The sequence below is a fragment of the Aegilops tauschii genome, chromosome 5 (assembly GCF_002575655.3).
Source record: "Aegilops tauschii subsp. strangulata cultivar AL8/78 chromosome 5, Aet v6.0, whole genome shotgun sequence".
Classification (NCBI taxonomy): domain Eukaryota; kingdom Viridiplantae; phylum Streptophyta; class Magnoliopsida; order Poales; family Poaceae; genus Aegilops; species Aegilops tauschii.
In genome coordinates, this window is record NC_053039.3 from 423,281,751 (window position 1) to 423,292,745 (window position 10,995).

At 45.6% G+C, this 10,995-nt stretch overlaps 1 protein-coding gene across 1 annotated transcript; it reads left to right on the forward strand.

Annotated features, from left to right (window-relative positions):
- The first annotated feature begins 3,533 nt into the window (after positions 1-3,533).
- LOC109784299 (cell division cycle 5-like protein) lies at positions 3,534-9,821 on the forward strand. Its single transcript, XM_020342896.4, has 4 exons — positions 3,534-4,081; positions 5,101-6,816; positions 7,943-8,224; positions 8,634-9,821. Exons 1-4 carry the CDS (start codon positions 3,905-3,907, stop codon positions 9,636-9,638), a joined length of 3,180 nt encoding a protein of 1,059 aa, XP_020198485.1. The 5' UTR covers positions 3,534-3,904; the 3' UTR covers positions 9,639-9,821.
- Positions 9,822-10,995: the final 1,174 nt, after the last annotated feature.

Genomic DNA, 10,995 nt, shown 5'->3' on the forward strand with positions numbered 1-10,995 from the left:
TTACTACCGTCGTTCTAAGCAAATAAGATGCAAAACATGATAAACATCACATGTAATCAAATAGTGACATGATATGGCCAATATCATTTTGCTCCTTTGATCTCCATCTTCGGGGCGCCATGATCATCTTCATGAAGTTGTCACGCCAACGATTACTTCTACTTCTATGGCTAACGCGTTTAGCAATAAAGTAAAGTAATTTACATGGCGTTATTCAATGACACGCAGGTCATACAAAAAATAAAGACAACTCCTATGGCTCCTGCCGGTTGTCATACTCATCGACATGCAAGTCGTGATTCCTATTACAAGAATATGATAAATCTCATACATCACATATATCATTCATCACATCTTCTGGCCATATCACATCACAAGGCACATGCTGCAAAAACAAGTTAGACGTCCTCTAATTGTTGTTGCAAGTTTTTACGTGGCTTCTATAGGTTTCTAGCAAGAACGTTCTTCCCTACGTAAAACCACAACGTGATATGCCAATTTCTATTTACCCTTCATAAGGACCCTTTTCATCGAATCCGTTCCGACTAAAGTGGGAGAGACAGACACCCGCTAGCCACCTTATGCAACTAGTGCATGTCAGTCGGTGGAACCTGTCTCACGTAAGCGTACGTGTAAGGTCGGTCCGGGCCGCTTCATCCCACAATACCGCCGAAACAAGATAAGACTAGTAGTGGCAAGAAAAATTGACAACATCTACGCCCACAACTGCTTTGTGTTCTACTCGTGCATAGTAACTACGCATAGGCCTGGCTCATGATGCCACTGTTGGGGATCGTAGCAGAATTTTAAAAAATTTCTACGCATCACCAAGATCCATCTATGGAGTCTACTAGCAACGAGAGGGAAGGAGTGCATCTACATACCCTTGTAGAACGCGAGCGGAAGCGTTCAAGTGAACGGGGTTGATGGAGTCGTACTCGTCGTGATCCAAATCACCGATGACCGAGCGCCGAACGGACGGCACCTCCGCGTTCAACACACGTACGGAGCAGCGACGTCTCCTCCTTCTTGATCCAGCAAGGGGGAAGGAGAGGTTGATGGAGATCCAGCAGCACGACGGCGTGGTGGTGGAAGTAGCGGGGATCCCGGCAGGGCTTCGCCAAGCACAAGCGGGAGAGAGAGGTGTCACGGGAGGGAGAGGGAGGCGCCAGGGGCTAGGGTACAGCAGCCCTCCCTTCCCCCTTTATATAGGCCCTCTGGGGGGGCGCCGGCCCTGGGATCCCATCTATGGGGGGGGGGCGGCTTGCCCCCCCAAGCCAAGTGGGGCGCCCCCCACCCCCAGGGTTTCCAACCCTAGGCGCAGGGGGAGGCCCATGGGGGGCGCACCAGCCCACTAGGGGCTGGTTCCCCTCCCACTTCAGCCCATGGGGCCCTCCGGGATAGGTGGCCCCACCCAGTGGACCCCCGGGACCCTTCCGGTGGTCCCGGTACAATACCGATAACCCCCGAAACCTTCCCGGTGGCCGAAACTGGACTTCCTATATATAATTCTTCACCTCCGGACCATTCCGGAACTCCTCGTGACGTCCGGGATCTCATCCGGGACTCCGAACAACTTTCGGGTTTCCGCATACTATTATCTCTACAACCCTAGCGTCACCGAACCTTAAGTGTGTAGACCCTACGGGTTCGGGAGACATGCAGACATGACCGAGACGCCTCTCCGGTCAATAACCAATAGCGGGATCTGGATACCCATGTTGGCTCCCACATGTTCCACGATGATCTCATCGGATGAACCACGACGTCGAGGATTCAATCAATCCTGTATCCAATTCCCTTTGTCAATCGGTACGTTACTTGCCCGAGATTCGATCGTCGGTATCCCAATACCTTGTTCAATCTCGTTACCGGCAAGTCACTTTACTCGTACCGTAATGCATGATCCCGTGGCTAACTCCTTAGTCACATTGAGCTCATTATGATGATGCATTACCGAGTGGGCCCAGAGATACCTCTCCGTCATACGGAGTGACAAATCCCAGTCTCGATCCGTGCCAACTCAACAGACACTTTCGGAGATACCTGTAGTGCACCTTTATAGTCACCCAGTTACGTTGTGACGTTTGGTACACCCAAAGCACTCCTACGGTGAGTTGCACAATCTCATGGTCTAAGGAAATGATACTTGACATTGGAAAAGCTCCAGCAAACGAACTACACGATCTTTTGTGCTACGCTTAGGATTTGTCCATCACATCATTCTCCTAATGATGTGATCCCGTTATCAATGACATCCAATGTCCATAGTCAGGAAACCATGACTATATGTTGATCAACGAGCTAGTCAACTAGAGGCTTACTAGGGACACGTTGTGGTCTATGTATTCACACATGTATTACGATTTTCGGATAACACAATTATAGCATGAACAGTAGACAATTATCATGAACAAGGAAATATAATAATAACCATTTATTATTGCCTCTAGGGCATATTTCCAACATCGGCTATATGCAACAGAAAAAATCAATCTCTCCTCGGATCGCCAGATCGCCAAGATGCACGATTGTTTCGCGCTGGTTCTTCATCAATAGCAAGTTTCTCGATCCCTGAGAGAGATCCCTCTAAGAACTCAACATCATCGTGCGCAAGCCCCACGGTGGGTGCCAACTGTCGTGGATTTGTCACGGCAGATGTCGTAGGGTGGGTGAGGACTTAGTCGTGAGGCCAACACATCTATGTGGTAGCTTGAGAGGGGTTGAGCGGAATCGAGAGACGCAACACAAGACAAGGGTTTAGACAGCTTCGGGCCCCGGGAAACATTATCCGGTAACAACCCTACATGCTGTTTGTGGCTAGGTCTCATTATCATCACGAGAGAATCGCCGGTAAACCGGCTATTTGTGTCTAACCATAGAGATTGTTTCTTCTTGTCTCCTCCTCCTTTGGGGAGCCCTGCCCCTCCTTATATATGTTGAAGGGGCGGGTTACATGTGGAGTCCTATTAGGATTAGGACTAGTCTATCTCTAATATAAACCGGATACAAGTCCAGGTCTGAACTCCTTGTAAGACAAATATTCCTCACGCCTTTCCTCTTAAACCGGCCTACCATAACATGAGCCGGCCTTCTGTGCCTTAGGCCTTGTCACCGTCTGTCCCGCCCGCCGGGTTACTAGTGAATCATACCGGTTGCTTGTAAACCGTCTGGCCTGTGCGGGTCGCCGGTGAATCGCCAAGTCCGGCCGGTTTATACTTCCGGCCGGGTTACGCCACGGGGTATATCCCCGACAATTTGTGTCGTCCGTTTGAGGGTGCATGAAAGCAAATGGTGCGTCTTCACGGATTGCCATGCTGTCACCGCTTTGTGCGTGGGATTAAGCGAAGAGTTTTTTTAATAACAGATTAAACGAAGAGTATTCCCTCCAAAAATCACTAGTCAACTAAAAAAATCACTATAGTCCATATAAAAAACTTTCAAAAAAAGTTCACTCAACAAGACTTCTGTTCTAGAAAAAACTCCTTCCACCGGTTGACTGGTTTTGACTGAGCGTTACATGCCACGTCATCGGCTCCACCTCACCAGGACAAGTCCCCGTCTACCGAGCCCGAACCAATCCGTCCCGTGAGAGGAGCGGAGCGCAGCCACTGCCCTCCGCCGCCGGCTGGCCCTCCCCGCCGCCCGCTTCCCCGCCTCCATACCCCCGCCCTCACCCGCAGCCCCGCTTCTCTCGTCCCCTCCTCGCCGCCTCACCCCATCGCCCCGGTCCCGCCACCCCGCCCCACCCACTCAATCCTAAACCCTAGACCTCTCCCCCTCGAACCCTAGGAAGGACCAGGCCTCGCCGGAGCCGCCCGGCCGGGGCGCGGCGGAAGCGGAGCCCCTCTGCGGAGGAGAAGAGGTCTAGGAGGCCCCGCGGGGCAGCAAGGGAGCGGGCAAGATGAGGATCATGATCAAGGGCGGGGTGTGGAAGAACACCGAGGACGAGATCCTCAAGGCCGCCGTGATGAAGTACGGCAAGAACCAGTGGGCGCGCATCTCCTCGCTGCTCGTCCGCAAGTCCGCCAAGCAGTGCAAGGCCCGCTGGTACGAGTGGCTCGACCCCTCCATCAAGAAGGTAACGCTGCTGCCCAGCCACCCTAAATAAATCCCTAATCCTCTGTTGCTCTCGGCACCGCGTGCTCCTTAGATTTTGGCGATGGCTAGTGTGTCGTCAGCAAGTGAACTGCGATTAGATGCTGCTATGAAAGGATTGTAGAGGATCTGTAATTGTGATGCAGAGTAAGTAGAAATTAAAGGATCCGTGGTTATCATGTGGTGTTTTGAAAATGCCACACTGTGTACAGTTTTGAGGAACTGCCATTTGGTTTGCACTATCTAGTGTGCATTTTTCCTTGTAAATTGCTCTACATGTTTTTTAAATGCTCATATTTAACAACCTTCATATTGGTTTTGAGGTTATGTTATTCTCTCTTCATGCTATACCATGGTAAAAATCCTATGCACTGATTGTGACCCGTACGTTATTTAATGACCAACTTCTACCAGCGGAGCTGACTAATTGTCTTTGTGCACTGGAATATTCTTGTCAGAAACGGTAATATAATGAACACGTTATGTCATCTTTGTGTTGCCGTCGTATGCTTATTTTTTGGTTATGACTATTATGGCTTGCATGATGTTATGCTGTTAACACCTTTGCTGAGAACTCTAAATTGGATGCTTAATGCTTCATTAGCATTGTCATCTAATTCTAAAACTTAAGCGTCTGATAAAAACCAAGTAAACTTAACTGAACTGTACTTTCAGTTTGTGTGATTCACATTCTAATTGAATTGACTTTGTCCAAAATAACCGTCAATCTTTACCTGTCATATGATGCTTAATTATTCTTTTAATTGGTTATATCTGCTACTCCCTCTGTTCCTAAATATAAGTCCTTTTAGAGATTCCAATATGAACCATTTTGCTCTGTATGTAGTCTATATTGGAATCTCTAAAAAGACTTATATTTTGGAACGGAGGGAGTATATTATATTATGACATAGATCCGCTCCATTTTCAGTTTTCAGCTTTCTTTGTAATATAGAGGTTCTGTCATTTATATCACTTAACTAACCTGTGTCCATTGACCAGACTGAGTGGACAAGGGAAGAGGATGAGAAGCTGCTCCATCTTGCTAAGCTCATGCCTACTCAGTGGAGGACTATTGCACCTATTGTGGGTCGAACACCATCCCAGTGTCTCGAGCGTTATGAAAAATTGCTTGATGCTGCCTGTGCAAAGGATGAGAATTATGAGCCTAATGATGACCCAAGAAAGTTGCGACCTGGGGAGATTGATCCAAATCCCGAGTCAAAACCTGCACGTCCAGATCCTGTTGACATGGACGAAGATGAAAAGGAAATGCTTTCTGAGGCAAGGGCTCGCTTAGCTAACACCAGAGGTAAAAAGGCAAAACGGAAGGCAAGAGAGAAACAGCTTGAAGAGGCGAGGCGGCTTGCATCACTGCAAAAAAGGAGAGAACTGAAGGCAGCTGGTATTGACAACCGGCACAAAAAAAGAAAGAGAAAGGGAATTGACTATAATGCCGAGATCCCTTTTGAAAAGAGACCCCCTCCAGGCTTTTATGATACAGTGGGTGAGGACAGGCCACTTGAGCATGTGCAGTTTCCAACTACGATTGAGGAGCTTGAAGGGAGGAGAAGAGTGGATGTAGAGGCTCAATTAAGAAAGCAAGACATTGCCAAGAACAAGATTCTGCAGAGGCAGGATGCTCCTGCCGCAATAATGCAAGCAAATAAACTCAATGACCCAGAAGCTGTCACGAGAAGGTCCAAACTAATGCTTCCACCACCCCAAATTTCTGATCATGAATTGGAGGAGATTGCAAAGATGGGCAATGCCGGTGATCCTGCTCTAGCCGAGGAGCTTGGTGAAGGAAGTACTGCCACCAGGACACTGCTTGCAAATTATTCCCAGACTCCAAGGCTTGGTATGACACCATTGCGAACGCCGCAACGAACGCCAGGTGGGAAAGGTGACGCTATTATGATGGAGGCAGAGAATCTTGCACGTTTAAGGGAATCACAAACACCTCTTTTAGGAGGCGATAACCCAGAGCTTCACCCATCAGATTTCTCAGGCGTTACACCACGTAAGAAAGAGATACAGACTCCGAATCCCATGGCAACGCCTCTGGCTAGCCCTGGCCCTGGTGTTACCCCAAGGATTGGTTTGACACCGTCCAGAGATGGAAATTCCTTTGGGTTAACTCCAAAAGGAACCCCTTTCAGGGATGAGCTTCACATAAATGAAGAGGTGGAAATGCAAGACAGCGCTCAGCTTGAGCTTCGTAGGCAAGCAGAGTTAAGAAGAGGTCTGCGGTCTGGTTTTGCTTCTATTCCACAGCCTAAGAATGAGTACCAGATAGTTATGCCACCTATCACAGAGGAGAAGGAAGAAGCTGAAGAGAGAATTGAAGAGGATATGTCAGACAGGTTAGCACGAGAAAGGGCTGAGGAACAAGCAAGGCAGGAGGCATTGCTCAGAAAGAGGTCCAAAGTGTTGCAGAGGAGTTTGCCTAGGCCACCTGCTGCTTCAGTGGAGATTCTCCGGCAATCTCTTATTAAAGGTGGTGAAAGCAGAAGTACCTTTGTGCCTCCTACATCACTTGAACAAGCTGACGAGCTAATAAATGAGGAACTCCTTAGGCTCCTTGAGCATGATAATGCTAAATATCCTCTTGATGAACAAACTCAGAGAGAGAAAAAGAAAGGGAGCAAGCGTCAGACAAATGGGGCAGCTTTCGTCCCTGAAATCGAAGGTTTTGATGAGCATGAGCTAAAAGAGGTATACTTCCTTTCTGCCCCTCTTTTATTATTGTATTTGATGTTGAACTGTATATCCAATTTACTTGATAACATATATTTTGAATTTCATACAGTATTACTGTATTAGGCACATCAATAATTACATGCTGTGGGTTCATAATTGTATAACCAAGTGAGTAACACAATAATATGGTATGTATGTATGAGAGCAGCAGGTCTAAACCATTCCTCTGGCAGCCTTTATGATCTTACTTCTGATAGCCAATTATTTTTATAGCTAATCCATTGGCATTAAATGCTATCCTGGAGATGGCAAGGGAAGGAAAATATGTTTATTTTGTATAGTGGAAGCTGTATACAGCACATCACTAACAAGATAACTGTTTGGCTGTAGGATTCATAGAAGAATTGTGCTAGGTTTTATGCACTTACCCCGTTTTTAGGATACTTGTATTTTCTGGAAAATGAATGAATGCTCAAAAATCCAAGTGGGCACTAATCACGTTAAGCATGCATCACTTAGATGTGACACTGTCATGGATAGACAATGAGTGCACAAGATTGCTTGAAAAACAAGGATTGAAAGCTGAAACGAATTTGAAAACCGTGGTTGAAAGTCTGAAATATCAAGATAAGAATATATGCATTCTACAGTTTAAAAATTGTCCCTCCGGAGTGTAAAGGATGCTATCATCTACAAGTAATGTGTTAGTTAGAATTGTTATGTTATGCACATGGGCACGCCCCATGCAGAGAACTGTGCAGTATTTCTTCACAATAGTATTGACAAAGTTTGAGATGTGTATTCTTTCTGCATAAGAACTCAAATGCAGTATATTGGATTACTGAAATACTTCCTCAATGTAGTAATCACTTATAGCCATCTATTCCTTTTTGTTTAGCCTGACTAAGTGGGTTTTTGTCTAGCATATCATCCATGAATGCAGGTTTTTGCTTTTTACTAGAAGGCTGTGTGTTGTATGACTTATGAGTGGGTGGTTTTCTGTACCTGTATATGAAGTTGGTTTGTTGCTGAATCTTTATTTACATTTTTTACGGTTCTTTGTGTCAGTCCTGTTTGCCTCCTTTAGTTTAATTGTAATGATGGAGAAAGTTTTTAAAATCACTCATTTATTTGTTGACAGGCAAGTTCTATGGTTGAGGAGGAGATTCAGTATCTTCGTGTGGCCATGGGCCATGAAAATGAATCTTTTGAGGATTTTGTAAAGTCACATGATGCATGCCAAGAGGACCTTATGTTTTTCCCTGCTAACAGCAGCTATGGCCTTGCTAGTGTTGCTGGAAATGCTGATAAAATTTCTGCTTTGCAACATGAGTTTGAAATGGTAAAGAAGAGAATGGATGATGAGGCAAAGAAAGCTTCTCGGCTTGAGCAGAAGATCAAACTGCTGACACAAGGATACCAGGTTAGTTGGGGATGATGCTTCATCTTTGTGGTATGCCTATATTAATTTTAACTTTTCTCCAGACAACATTTTATACAGTCTGGCTATGCTAAACGTTTCTCTTTAGTTTGTGTAAGGACACCTCCCTAACATCTCTGCCCTGTTGATGTTTGCTGTCATTTAAAAATGCACCATGTGGAAGCCAACCCATAATTTGAAAGATTATCCGGTTGCCCCAAACCAAACTTGCATAATTTGCAAAGAAATGCAACAGTTTAGTGATCATTTCTTATTTTGCTTTTTATTTGATACCTACCGGATTAGTTCTACTGAAACAATATTGTATGATATTGTTTTCATGTTATTTCTAGCTTTTCCGTGTTGATTTGCAGTGCTGATGGTTTGCTTCACTTGTTATTTGATTTGTTAGGCACGAGCTGCAAAATTGGGGTCACAAATCCAGGACACCTTCAAGCAGATGAACACTGCAGCCACAGAACTTGAATGCTTCCAAGAGTTGCAGAAACAAGAACAGATGGCTGGTGCCTATCGCGTGAGAAATTTGTCTGAAGAAGTGAATAAACAGAAAGCACTAGAACAGACTCTCCAGAGCCGCTATGGTGATCTGTTGTCTGGTTACCAGAGCATCCATGAACAACTTGAGGAGCACAAGAGGCTACTTAAGCTACAGGAGGAGGCAATAGAGGCAGAAAAGTGTGCTAAGGAGGCAATAGAGGCAGAAAAGCGTGCTAAGGAGGCGGCATTAGAGGCAGAAAATCGTGCTAAGGAGGAGGCAATAGAGGCAGAAAACCGTGCTAAGGAGGCATTAGAGGCAGAAACCCGTGCTAAGGAGGAGGAGGAAGCTGCAGCTCGAAATCGTGCTGCTGAGGAAGAAAATGAGAGGAAGAATCATGACATTGAAGAGGAATCAGGACAGACGACTACAGTTACTGATGAAGAAGCTGCAGGAAGCAAAGGAGATCAGATGGATATGGACAATGCCGATGTAGCTGGAGAACTTGTAGGTCCAATTCCTCCATTGCCTGACACTCGAGTGGATAACAATGGGGCTTCAGTTGAACAGAGTACTTCTAATGCTCAGAGTGGTGACAGCGTTACTGTGAATGAGGGAGCCATTGACAAGGTCGATTTATCCAAATTAGATGGTCAGGACAATACCAGTTGTAGCATGGATATTGATGCTGGTAACCAGGAAGAGGGAAAAAATGTTCTCCCGGCTGCTGCTACAAGTGTAGATGTAGGGAACACACCTGTATCTTCAGATCAAGCTGTCTCGAATGAAGGGAGTGATGCGGTTCAGGCACCTGTATCTTCAGATCAAGCTGTCTCGAATGAAGGGAGTGACGCGGTTCACGCACCTGTATCTTCGGATGAAGCTGCATCAAATGAAGAGAGCGGCGCGGTTCCTGAATAAAACATCTTCCGCATACCTCATCTGCAGCGGATGTCACAAGCATGATGCCAAAGGTGACTACTGAACACTAGCTTGCCATGTTTGTTTTGTTAATTTTCGTTTTGACTCTCTGCTGGTCTGAACATTTGTGGAAGTAAAACCTGATATTTACAGTTTTCTATTGAAAATATGAACTTGAGGAAACAGGTCATCCCGCTAGTGGTGCTTTTGACCTTTTTTTTATGGGCCACGCTTCGGGTCTGGGTTTCGAAGAAGCACCCATGTTTGACCTGATCATGTGGGGCAAAATATCACCGTCTTTTGTGGTGGTGGCTGCAGCCGGTGTTTGTGGGATGTGGGGTTATAACTGCTGCTGTTGCGCTGCTGGTGCTGTTCATGTTGCTAGTGCTACTTGCGATATTATTTTCAAGATGTGGCGCTTTAGCTTTGCTCATGTTGGTCATGTCTGTTAGCCTCACTGGTTTCAAGAGGTTTTGAGAATAAAAAACTGCTCCTTGTGTGTGCCAAAATATATCATTGCTTGTTCAAAGATGCGATCCATAAAACAACGCAAATCTTACTCATTTGTATCATAGCCGCGTTTCTTTGGGCCCTACGAAGTACTCTAGTAGGCACTCCCATCTGTTCCTAAATGTATGCCTTTTTAGAGATTTCAATATGGATTACATAGGGAGCAAAATGGGAGCATCTCTAGCAGACCCCGTATCTCGTCGACCCGCAAAGCTCGTTTACAGTTCGCGGAAAAACGGTTTTGGAAAAACGGTTTTGCGGGTCGGCACGGGCGGCGGCCAAGAAGACCCTAAATAGCGGAACTCGCGAATATTCCGTTTTACAGTTCTGCTATGCGGGGTTTGCTCGGCCGCCACCCGCGCTGGCCCGCATATCAGATGCGGTTTTATCTGAATTTGACACATATGCACATATTCAGAATTCCTAATTTGCAATATAAGAAAAATGTCAATATTACAATACAACAATCATTCAAATTACAATAATTATTCAAATGTCCGAAGCAAACTGAATAATTCAATACAAAACTTGTCCCGAATACAAATCATACATAAATTAAATGAAAATGAATGGAAAAATGGAATGTGTTACTGCCCAGCCCTTTGCCAATGGTGCTCAACGAGATCCTCTTGAAGCTGAAAGTGAGTGTTTGCATTTTCAATCTCCTTCTAGGTATGAAGAAAAGCTCTAATGCGGTTAGGGTCTTTAGCAGGTTTGACACGGCTACCCACATTATCGTAGAAGAACTTCAAGTTCATGCCTCTCTCATCTTCGATAATCATATTGTGAAGAATAACACAACATGTCATGATGTTTTTCAAGGATCGTTTGTCCCAAAAACGAGCAG

Bases quoted from the DNA above. Each gene is read 5' to 3' on its own strand.
- LOC109784299 (XM_020342896.4), top strand. From the start codon at position 3,905: ATGAGGATCATGATCAAGGGCGGGGTGTGGAAGAACACCGAGGACGAG. The intron at 6,817-7,942 runs GTATACTTCCTT...ATTTGTTGACAG, and splicing joins ATGAGCATGAGCTAAAAGAG to GCAAGTTCTATGGTTGAGGA. The intron at 8,225-8,633 runs GTTAGTTGGGGA...TTGATTTGTTAG, and splicing joins TGCTGACACAAGGATACCAG to GCACGAGCTGCAAAATTGGG.